The following is a 12,580-nucleotide window of genomic DNA, read 5'->3' as shown; positions in this document are numbered from 1 at the left end:
CTCGCCCTTGGTAAAGGAGCAAATTGTATCTGTGAGGGTACACTCTGCGGGTAGACAGTAGATCAGTACATTTGTATAATTCGTGGGTAAACCTGTTGGCAGCTCATCACAAACTAGCAGCATAGTATCACACATGGGCATTCATGGCTTGGGAAACTTCTACTTTCTTTGCCTTTTGAGATGACTTCTTGCCTATCTCAGAATGTATTGCAGCAGTGACGGCATGAGTTTTAAAAGTATCTTGCGTGTAAGACTGTTGATAAATTGATTAATACATTTTCTTCCTTTGGGTTTTTGGGTTTGGCTACAAGGCAATCATGTTCTTTCAGTTGGGGATGGGTCTGTATAGACTTCACCTCTGACTGACTGTCCCTGACAAATGTCGGGGACAAAGTGTGCGTGACTCGGAATCCTCCCCATATCACCCCGTGCCCATCACAAACTGGCTTGGTGAGGCTCCTGGCCCTCTAATTCGCCCTCTTGGCTGTACCCAGAATAAGTAGGATGACTTGGACATTTGAGGCTGCACTTGGTATTGAATGGCAGCACTGCGACGACTCACGCTGAACCGGCCAAGCGATGCCTATTTCTTGCACATAAGCTTTTCCCTATAATATGATGACAGTATCTAAGTATATGCTTCATGAGAATGTTGAGCCGTATGGCAGCAACCATTTTGGGAAGCACATAACACCACCAGGCCATGCTAGTGAAAGATGTGCACTGTAAAAATATCATGTTACATAAAATAGTCTTGTCCATTGGGAGAAAATAAAGAGAACCCCAAGCCTATAAATCATGCAGTTTGTTTGGCACCCTTTCTAATTAAATATAACCTGTGCTAGTAACCTGTCATTTACACATGCAAGCATTATTAATCTATACGCAGATCTATTAAAAACACACAAAAGTGTCTCCTATTTCTAAGGAAAATTGTTTTGGTTCATAGTAAAAAAAACAAAGAAATAAAAAGATACTAGCATAAATGTGGGCTTCTTCCGGTGTCCCCTGGTTGGAGGACATTCATCTCCAATATTGGAGGTTTCCAGCCTATCCAGGTTTATCGTTAAACCCACTTAGTTTTACATAAACCAAGATGGAGAGTATGTAGGTATTCAGATCCCCCTTGTGGAACCCATTGATGTTTATTTGTTGTAACGTGTCACTGTAATGGTAGAAAGTAAAGGGGGAACCATATTCAGAAAGTTCACAATATCAGATAAGGATATTCTTAGGCAAAGAAGTTATAGGATCTTGAAATGTATCAATATTTATACAAAAGTGAAATTAATTAATCCTTGCAAAGCCATTCTTTCCAGACAGATGCTCACTCCTGCCAACAGATGCTCACTCCTGCCAATCAGTGCTTTCTCCAGGCTGTAGCCAATGTTCTAGGTGCCCAGGCAGCACATGTGCTTGAGTTGATACCAGGAGTTCATAGAAAGAACCCTGTCCAAATATTGTTGATAGCAGAATGAAGGCTCTTTGGAATGCCGATAGTAGGGTGAACATGTTACCTCACTGCACATCCTCTAGCTCATCAATTAAACGTACAAATGCAAAGCAGAAACTGCACCACACTAGCAGGAAGTGGCTTGAAAATTGCAGTGTCATTTCTCAAAAGTTGCGCAACAAGGCAACTTTTGTCATACTTTCCCTTTTGCACCAGTACCTTTCATGTGAATGGAACAACATTTGCTCCTGTAAGATTTAGCCAGCCCGAGCCAAGAATGGGCACCACAAGAGCGTGCTCCGCCTTTTGGTTGAAGCAATCGCACATGTGTTAGATCATGTTCCTGTTGTATAATGAATGAATGCCAAACCTTACTCCTGGAGCCTGAAGGTAAGGTGGAATTTTTGATTATGTAAGAGACTTTTCATTGCTTCTTTCTAGAACAAGAGGAAAAGAAAAACGTTTTACAGGTTGCAAGCATTCACCTCTTATGCCCTCTCTCCAACACACTACCTATCAGTTTAGCGAGGCTGGTTCTTCACCTTGGAGGGAGGGCGTTGAGGATGACTGTGACGGATCCGGAAGAATAAGAGCTAATGAAGATTCTAGAGTGCTTGATGAATGTATGCGACAAAGCCCATGTCACAGCATTTCAGATAACTGACACTCTTGTGAATCAGCCCAAGAAAAAGCATCTGCTCTAGTAGACCTGGGACTGTAACTGAATCACGATTATAGGCCACAAGAATCGTAGACTTGTTCCAGAGACAGAAAATGCTTTTTACCTTTGGCTGGTCTGGTAGGAGAGACGCATAGGGAGTTGGGATGTTTTACAGGATTTGTACAGTGACGGAGCCTGCCTGATCCAGAGAATGGAGATGAACCTCCTCCAGGGACTGAGATTTTGGATAGAAAATCGGCAAAACACTGACCTAGTTACAATTAAATATGGAGAACACATAAGTATCAACTCAAGGCCAGGCATGAGCACTGCGATGCAGGCAGGAATTTCCAATAAGGATCCGCTATTATCAAAGAGCAATTTTCACAGATTCTACAAGCTGAGTGAATTGCAACCAAAAAGGGCCACCTTCAGGATAAAAACTTCAAATCCACCTCATGTAATCGCTAAAATTGACAAAACTGCAGCTAATGAAGACCCACCAAAGGTCCCAGGAAGGAACATATATGTAACAGCAAATGGTTTCACCACAGACATAAAATGGAGTGCATGGGTGGCTGCCCACTGCAGGCAACGTTTGGAAGTAGTCAGACACAAGGCAAACTCATTGTTAAGGAAATCGAGTATTTCCCATGAATTTCCTGTTACAAAGAGTACCATCTGTGTCTCATTATGTTGCAAATAACTACTAGTTATAAGAAAAGGCAGAGATGAGACTGTTTTAAAGAATGAGGCACGTCTTTTGACATCCTTAAAACCTTTAATCCGTGGTGGAACTCAACCTCCAGTCTGTCGATCTGAGAAGGATAGTCCGGAAAGGCTGGAGGAAGGTTTGGGGAGAGTCTCCTCATTACAGTGGTAACTGGGGTATTCGAGGCCATATTCTTCCACCAACAGAACACAGACTCCCTTTCAGTGCATTATGCAAAGGACTTGCGACAGGAGGGGAAATGTTGAGAATTTATAGAGAAGACCTTTCTGCCTCAGCCATGTCACGCCATCCAAGCTCCATACCGTTGAACCCAGATATAGGGAGCAGCACAACGGCACGGAGAATTCGACTGTAGAGATTCAATCACAGCAGATACCATCTGTTACCCAGAAGGATGAAGGCCTGAGTATCCAGGCAGTTGCTCACAATAGACAGAAGAAATGCCACTCAAGTGACAGTCACTGATATTCTGAGGGCCCAGAAGGTAGACTTCCCCAGAGAGTGGAGCTGAAGTTCATCCCAACTCCTCCATATGAAGGATTGACGTTGGAGGGATTGTGTCCCCACCCACCAGTTCAGGTACGTTATGGTAACCTGGTTGTCCGTTTGAAGCGGGAAACATTTGTTAATGCGTGGGAGAAGGGCTAGGATTGTTTTGAATGTTTCCATGAGCGCTCTCTTTTGGGTGACTGGCAGTCCTCTGTCACTGGCCCTGTTCCGAGTCTCTCATTGCTCCTCAGCCTTTTAGCGGACATTGTTGTAATTATTATTGGGGATGCACCCCTTACAGCACAGTCTTGCCTTTCTCTCACCAAGCCAAATCCTTGCACAAGTTGGCTACTAATGGAATAATCCCTGGGTGGACAGGGACAATGGTTTGAATGAGGGGTGCATGTAAAAGCGGCCCCAATCAACTGTTGGGGGTGCAGCCTTGTTGCCCTGCTTCCATAACTAGTGGTGGTCTTTTGTAAAGTCTGCTGGTATGAAACAGGATAAATGTTGCTGATGTCTCTGAATTTTGTGAAGATGAAACTGAGCCATCTATGTATCTGTTAAAAAGTGTGACCCACAAGCTTATCCTGGGAAGAAGCCTGAAGCAAGCATGTATCCAGGCAAGGATAAATACAGATACATGACTAGCCAGTGGTGCTAGAAATTATGTTAACACTCTTGGAGCCAAATAGAGACTGGATAGAAGGACCTGGAACTGAAACATTGCATTGATGAGCCTATTCCTAATTGTAAAGATGTATGGCGACTCTATAATATGGATGTACAGGCATACGTCTTCAAGGTCTTACAACAACATGTTTTTAGAAGATAACGTGCTATGGAATCTCCCTCCAGGAAATATAGCATAGATAGTACATGATATATCAATTACATTTTTTTTATATCCAAAACTATTCAGAATTCTGAATGTTTTTGGATGAGAGCTATTCTTTCAACAACAAAAAACTCTGGGTTGTGAGAAAAAGAAATCATAATGCTAGCACTATTTTCCAAGAAGCATTATTCCATCTGTCGGGGTCTGCTGTTTGATTACATCTTTTGATGTTGGTGTTACAAGGACTCCCAACTCTGAAGGATATACTGGAATGAAAAGACGTAATCACTGGAGATGATTTCTAGCACCCATGAATCTCCAATATTCTGCCTGGTTTCTTCAAATAGACAGAATCTGCCCCCAACTGGACACTGATCCAGCATCTTGAATAGACAGTCCTACATTTGAAGGAGGATGGGTATGAGAAGGTAGAATGGCTGGATCTACTCTGGCCAATTCAGATCTGGCTCTAGCAAAATCCTGGGGATGGGATGGGAGCAGACTAGCTGTGAGGGCGAACCTGTCGGTGAATGATCTACCTCTGCCTCTGTAGAGTAAGGCATGCTTTCAATTATTGAATGACTTGACTAGGAACGAGCACAACTTGCAACCAAATAGGACTGATACCAAGAATGGTAACTCAGTAAACTGAGACTGCACGCAAAATATCTCTGACCAAGTCTACATCCAGAGTTGGCATCTATCCTCAATGGGTGAGATCCTAAATAGAGTCCCTTTTAGGATATCAGATCTCATATTTGATAGGTTTTGGCCCTGGCCTGGCCTAATCTGCACTCCTCCATGTAGGCCCCATGTAGTAAATGAAAATTAATTTGAGTGGCAAAAGCAAAGTAAGAACCTGCCTTTACAATAAGGATGTTTACACAATACATGCCTTTTTGGCGTATGTTCTATCTTGCAAACTACAGCAATAACCCGCAACTGTTCCTCTGGTAACAGGTTCGACAGATTACTGAGATTCCCCAATTGGTGTTCCAGGTGCACATGGCATTGGTAATTCACACTAAACCCCTCTAAGGGATGCACTTTGTTGAGATACCTCGGGAAAGACAGTCTTTCAGCATCCTGCCACTCCTTAAGGAGAACATTCTGAATGTCCTTATAGAAGGAAAAAGCCACATTTGGGACATTGTGACATGATTTTTCTCCATGGCTTGACAGTCAAGGTTATCTTGCATGTGGTAAATGATAATCTTCATATCTTCCCTTTTTAATTTGTTTTCTGAAAACTCTTAGCATCTGTTGCATCTGGGGTTTGTGATTAGTGTTTCAACTGGTACAACCATTGACACCTCTTCACTAACCACTGGGAAAGCATTAGGTTGAGTGTCATTCAATGCTTCAGTCACTGACACCTTTACCAGGTTAACGGTCTGATCCTTGGAGGAGAAAGATGCCATATTTTCTCTTAGCACTTCCTTCCACCCTGCATAATTAAATGACCATTGGAGGCGATGTCAGCCACTGCTTAATCTTGCAGGCTGAATAATGCGGAAGATTCCCCAAGCCAAGCCTGTGGCGACTCAGCCAGTGCTGTCAAAGCACATGGAGATGTTTCCCATTGCTTACCAAGTTGATTCGCTTAATCCGTAACGGTGGGATCCAATATCGCCACTTCGCCATATTGTACCTCATCAATGAGTGGACTCACAATGGTGCAGCCTGTCTGTTCAGAACAGTGGGGGAATCTTTTAGTGACTCTCCTAAATGCGTGGCCAGGCAACTGGACCTTCCGACTAAAACAAAAAAGCCCCTCTTTCAAGCTATTCTCCTCCACTGTCCCACATTCGATCTGCAAAAGCACAACCCAGGTGGGCCTTGAGAGGAACTTCGCAAACCTTAAATGAGCTCCACAATGGCAGCACCATCCTTGTCCACTTTCCATGATTGCACTGGCAACCACACAGCTTCAGTTTCAACTGAGGTTTCTTGCAAGACATCAAAAAACAAGGTGCGTTGGGGGAGTGGGGGATTTGTAGAGGAATGTTATCGACCGCAGGACAAGACTTTTTATCTAGCTAGACTAGTACGTCTGTCTCAAGGGCAGATCAGCATTACATTTGTAAGGGATGCAACAAGGAGGGAGGATGGGACATAATGGCTCGGTGCTCTTCCGTTTTGCTGTTTATCAACAGGAGGCACAATACCTCTCCTGGAAAGTAAACTTGGGTCTTTAATTGCTTGCCTCTGCCAAGCCCCTTTCTAAAATGCGCACTCTTTGTCAATACATACCGTATGACAGATTGAATAAGTCCCCTTTTTGGAACGCACATAGTTCTGTTTTAAACACTTCAAACACTCTAATGTTCACTGTATTTTGAGTAAGCAGAACATCGAATGCCACATTGAGTAAATGGTACACCTAATGTCGCAGGGAATTTATTTTTACAATCTCTTTCAAAAGACTCATTGATATTAGCTTAAAGGACACATATGCTTTGGGGTGTGGATTTGCATGAACTTCCTGCAGAACACATAGAAGCATGTCTATGAAAGACCACTAGGGTTAGGAAGAGTCAGTCATGTGTCTTGGCTGCTACTGTTCAGGCTGCAAACACAAAGATTGCACTTCATGAGCATATGAATGGGATGTATAATCCAATCTAAATAGCCTGTCAGAACACATGATAATAAGTTTTATTTGGGCCAAACGGACATTCAGCCAGCCTTTCTGCAACCAGGTGGACTAGCAGGTTGAGAGGGAATTAGTTTGCTGCATGCTAACTTTGGGTTGAGACATTGCTATAGGTCCCACGCTTTTGGTTGATATGCATGGGACTTGCCTATACAAGGAGTAACTCTGCTTGCCCCTCTAAGACCCAGAAAGTTTGCAGGTCGCTAAGCAACACATAGGACCCATGGATAACTGTTGGCTTCAACTGTGCAAGAACAAGCAGATCCATTGGCAAATAGTGTATCTAAAAATGCTTTGTACATGTCCCACTAATGGTCACCAGATTGTCAAATGTGTGAAGAAGTCTAGAAAATTGTGAATGTTGCAGTATACTAAACCACCTAATGTACTATAACATGACATGAACAGACTATTGCTGGTGACAAAATTCCTGTCTTACACTTAAACCGTTTGGGAAAGTGCACTCCACTGAACAGTTTTATTCGGGTGTCTCCATCCAATAGTCCTATTCCCCAGTATTGCACTTTCACTGTCTAGGCTTTCATCATAAAGTGCTTAATAACATGACTCCTAGAACCTTCATTTCACCCTTCCATATATGCACAGAAATACCTGGATCCCGATGCACCTTGACAATAGTACAAAACTCACTCATATACCATAGTTCAAACACTACGGAGGATCCGTGTACTGATAGTAGCCCGTGCCTCATTGTGATCAAAATCGAAATTCTGCCTTGAAGGATGCATATCTCGACCACTGTACCATTCCTTTTTCTTGAGTCCATTGGCCTCCCCCATTCAAACCTAGCTAAGTTACTAAGAACTTGAGCATCATCCTTGACACTTGGATATCTCTCAAACCCCAAACCAATCCTCTGGCTCGATATGTCAGACATAAACAGCACTTCCTGGACGATGCCTCCACTTCCCAGACATTCCGTGCAACAGTGAGATGCACATCATGTGAGTACGAACATTTCATTGGAAAGCTTTTAATTTGGTGCGGCTACCAGGACACAGGATGGAATGTCGCCAAAAGAAAAGAAATCAAATGAGTCCTTATTTGTATTTATCCATCCAGCAGTTTTTGTACTATCCATGAGAACACATTCTCGGTGGATTTTGTATTGAAAATTTAACATTTGGTACGCAATGAATACAATTCCTGTATCTTCCGTCTCACCCTCCTCTTTAATCTGCGCACACTTGTCACAGTTGGTGAAAGACTTAAGATTTATTTTTGCGAGACTGATGATTACATCAATGTGGCAAACCGACTAAGCATTCCCAAAAGAGCAAATTCAGAGGAGAAGTAGATTAGACTAAATATATCCAAGCCCATTAGTAGTTTGGTTTCTGAAAATGGAAGGGATTCCAGTCTCGCGGTCTAAAGCAAAGAAAGAGGAATGCCAGTAGAAGGGGCTTAATCTGTTGCTCTTCTTCTGGGTGGTTTATCCAGATTGGTTGTGCTATAATTGTTATCCGTATGCTCTTATTTTGGAGTTTGAGAAATATACCAATTGCACTTTAGAATTTGACAAACTACTCCAGTGTGAATTTTCATACGGAGAAACGTTTCAATTATTACAACAATTAACCTACAGTATGTGTTTTCCTTGTGTCTTGTAAAGCGTATGTTTTACATGTTTGATGCATCATGTTTGATATTGAGTTTTATGTAATTTGATCTTTACTCTACACATTTAATAAATATACCTTTTAACGTGATAATTTGATATATCATTGGTTCTTCTTGTCCTGTTTTGTGGTGTAGACACCTGTTTAATACACCTTCTTTTTAAATATAGTATATCTTGTTGTGGAGTTAACATTTTCTTTCTGTTTCCGTAATATGTGGTCAAGATATGCAATATTCAAGCAAGCAGCCTTGTAATAACATCACCATAATTGAATATGTTTCGCCTTTTACCTTCCCTAATTTTCCGACCCTCAATGTTCCAGTAATACCTTTCTTGGATTACTTTTTGACCTAAGCCAATTTTTATCTGTTTCAGTGACTTGACAAGTGAGTTCATTACACCTTGTGGAGCATGCAGACAAGTAATGCGAGAGGTAAACATTTATTTATCAGCATTGTTAAAGTTTTTCAAAAAAGGTAGCAGGCGCTCCTCTCCAGAAAGAACATGGCATGATAACCTGTTCTGAGATGAGTTTGCAGCACACGCTTTTTGCTCACTGTACCTTTCACAGATGGGAAATATCCATTTGCATATCAGTCTTTGTCCCGCCCACATGGGCAGTCCAGCACCGAAATGCTATGAGCAATTCCTCTCTTGTTAAAGTTTTTATAAATTGGGTATTAAAGGGTTTCCCACGGTCGGTAAGCGTGGAAGAGGTCTACACTTAAATCAGTTCCCTCTGCATGCATGGCACATGAAGAGGGCTACCCTTTACAGAGTTGTCCTTGCTACGTCATGCGTATTGAAGCTCTATTTACTGAGATGGCCTGGTGCCCTTGAGTACTGTCAGTATAAGATCACTATTCCCAGGTGCCAGCAGTCAGGTGGCAAGTATGAGGCACTCGCATAATAGATCATGGGTCAGCTAGCACATAGGGGCCCTCTTCACGTGGGACGTGGGGTTAGATGGTAGGGTGTGTATAAAACCAAGCAACACTACCCTTTTCTTGTTTTGGTGGTCTTAAACTCATATATTGTTGATACATGATTACATGGTATGGTTAATTTGTCCTACGTTTAGGAATCAGAATTAGCACAATTTCGGAACAAAAGAAATGTAAAATATTTAATCAAAAGACAAACACTCACAAACATACAACTTTAAAACTTGTAAAATCTTATACAACAGTACAAATGCCCCCAAAGTCTAAATCAATCAAAAGATACATATATATGACAGTAACTGTCCAAATAGAAACAATAATGTTGCCGCAGCATCAAAATGTACGTCTGGGATGAAATCTACAATAAGCAACAAGAAATCAAATGTCTATTCAGAAAATCTTAGTGATGTCTCCTTAATATCCTGTAAATGACAGTGAATTTAGATGTCAATTTTTTATTAAATGTCCTAAATGTCTATTAAATGTTGCCAGATGTCCAACAGGTGTTTATCGTGATGTCTCCTTGATATTGAGATGACAGTGAATCTAGATGTCCCTTGATATTTTAAAATACCCTCAAGTGTCTATTGGATGTCGACAGATGTCCTCCAGTGTCGTGTTGGCTAATAATAGCTTATTGTTTTTCAGCATAAAAGAAATTGCACGTCTTAATCAGAACATCATGCTGAACTTAACACCTATTTAAATGCAAAATAAATATATGGGAAAATAGTCTACCAGGGTATCTGATTTGACTGAATTTCAATGACATATAATTGAAATTGTATGTGATGTAACCAGCATACTGTGTGAAACACGGTTTGTTTGTGAAAGAGGCCTTATAAAAAGAAGGCATTCCTAATAGTATTTATCAATCAATACAAATTTATTCAGCGTAATAGCCATAAAAGTTAGTCATAAAGACAAAATACAATAAACATTTTACAAGTGTGAAAAAAGAGAAGAAAGCACAGTAAACACGATCTGAGTTCAATGGGGAGAATACAATTGCAGCCTATTGGCTCTTAGTGGCATCAATAGTAAATGCCCATATATTAATTTTAGACAATACAAAACAGTTTTTCCTTATTTAATAGCCTAATCCATTTTTGTTTTATGAGCCAGGCTCTTTGAACATATTGGGCGTCACAACTTACAATGTATGGGTCTGGGTTTCTCTTGCATAAGTCCAATGCCTCATTTATTGAGCAAACGCCAGCCTCCCTGACAAGTGGGTGCAGATATTTCACTCTCAAAGATCTTGAGGCATCACACAGAACCAGGAAGTGGGCTGTTGTTGCTTCACCCAGGCCACAGACAGGACAGATCTTTGAGCCACCCCATGGCCCATCGATACGTTAGGGAGGCTGTCTGCAAAGTCTTAAACATGAAACTGGCAAAAAGTGATCTTGCATATGAGGGGTGTGAGAAACCTGAAGGGGTCTCACCCGCTGGTCCCCGGTGGATCTGTCATCCATGTGGCCAGGACAAAGCCATTGCAATTGGAACCAGTTTGTGGGGGTGGATCAGTGCGGGAGGATCACCTGGATGGGGGGGTCTTCGAGGAGTGGAAGTGGGGCACCGAAGGGCAAGACGCAGTATCCCCTTCCTTATAACACCATTTCCCCATCCTACCAAGTAGGATACCTAGAGACTGGACCCCCCACCCACTTTTTGCAACACAAACACTTTCTCACGGGCAGTTCATCGTGAGCAACAACGGACTAACACTAGAGCTGTATACCCGACATGTCCCAACACAAGGGTCAGGCAGACTCTGGCAATTACTGCTAATTACACACAACTGACTTACAACACACTTCCCCACACTGATAAAAGGCGGAGCACGAGAGCACACTCTGAGCAAGGACAAACTAATGAATTGAATGGCAACTCAGCCTCCCTGATGAGTATTGCAGATACGAAAGCGCTTGGAGGAGTACAACAGTGCAAGAAGGGAATTAACCCTGTGAACTTTATTGTGATTTAACCCTGTGAATATTTTGGACACTTTGGGATTTAACCCTGTGATTGTTTTGGATACTTGTTCAGGTAATATATTGGCCAGGAATGGGAGTGCGCGCCTCGCCCCTGCTTTTTTGAACTTTATATATATATATATATATATATATATATATATATATATATATATATATATTAAATAAAACGGGTGCTAGCGGACATCCCTGCTTCAGTTGGTACAAACTCACTCAGCACTCATGTTAGTCCTAATCTGCAAAGATGTTTTCGTATATAATGCCCTTATAAAATGCAGCGTGGTACTATCCAGTCCCCCACAGTTGTAGTTTTCTCCATAATCTTTGTCTATTCACTGTGTCAATGGCCTTAGAATAGTCAATAAATTATATAAAGGTCCTCTTTTTTTATAATTGTATGCCGCTCGTATAAAATTATTTAAGCACCATAAATTCATCAATGTACTAATGCCTTTGCGAAAACCCAGTTGTTCTTTCTTAATATTTGGTTACTAGATAGCCAGACATTAATTCTTTTGAGTTGAAAGCAACAGAATATATTGCCAAGGAGTTTCTCAGGACTTATTTCCGAATAGGAACCAATATGAACTTTATCTAACTAAGGGGAATAATTCCTGTTTTTATTATTTGTTTAAATCGTTTTTCAATAATTATCACACAGCTATATTTGGCACTGGGTCTGGGTCCGGCACTGTTGATGGTTTGAGATTCTTAATTACTTCCTCAATCTCCTCTAGTGAAATAACAAACCCCTCATCCTTGTATATATTTTATTGTGTTTTATTTCATTACCTAAACACTTTCTCATATACAATTTTGATATCATATATATACTGTCCAGTTTTCTTCAGATATAGGGTAAATTTCCTTTTTTCCAGTTGTGTTATATAAATTGCCCAAAATGTGCACAAATCATTACTAGGCAAGGCATTATTCATGATTTGCCACTGCACTGTTGCCATAGATTTATTTATGCTATTTAATCCAATTTCTGTACGTTTTTAACTTGACTATTTCTTTGAGTTTCCATTCCAACTAAACCTTTTTTTACTTTTCTTATATTAGATCTCATCTGTTTTTTTCTTATGAGCTCTGATCAAGTCATATAATTTACTGGTCGCCTTTGTTCCAGTTGAACATCTGGCTGCTGTTTCTGACATAGTCCTT

The 12,580-nt window shown here is 41.1% G+C and overlaps 1 protein-coding gene across 3 annotated transcripts in view; it reads left to right on the top strand.

The window, feature by feature from the left end:
- The window catches only part of CDA (cytidine deaminase), a 351,013-nt gene that overhangs the window by 298,974 nt on the left and 39,459 nt on the right, over nucleotides 1-12,580 (top strand). For all 3 annotated transcript variants that reach the window (XM_069610452.1, XM_069610453.1, XM_069610454.1), the window contains one exon: nucleotides 8,848-8,905. In XM_069610452.1, the coding sequence (XP_069466553.1) occupies nucleotides 8,848-8,905 (58 nt within the window). The remainder of the gene's footprint in view (nucleotides 1-8,847; nucleotides 8,906-12,580) is intronic.

Source organism: Ambystoma mexicanum, chromosome 8 (assembly GCF_040938575.1).
Source record: "Ambystoma mexicanum isolate Mex_15411 chromosome 8, UKY_AmexF1_1, whole genome shotgun sequence".
NCBI classification, from domain to species: domain Eukaryota; kingdom Metazoa; phylum Chordata; class Amphibia; order Caudata; family Ambystomatidae; genus Ambystoma; species Ambystoma mexicanum.
This window is presented reverse-complemented; position numbering and strand designations above follow the sequence as displayed.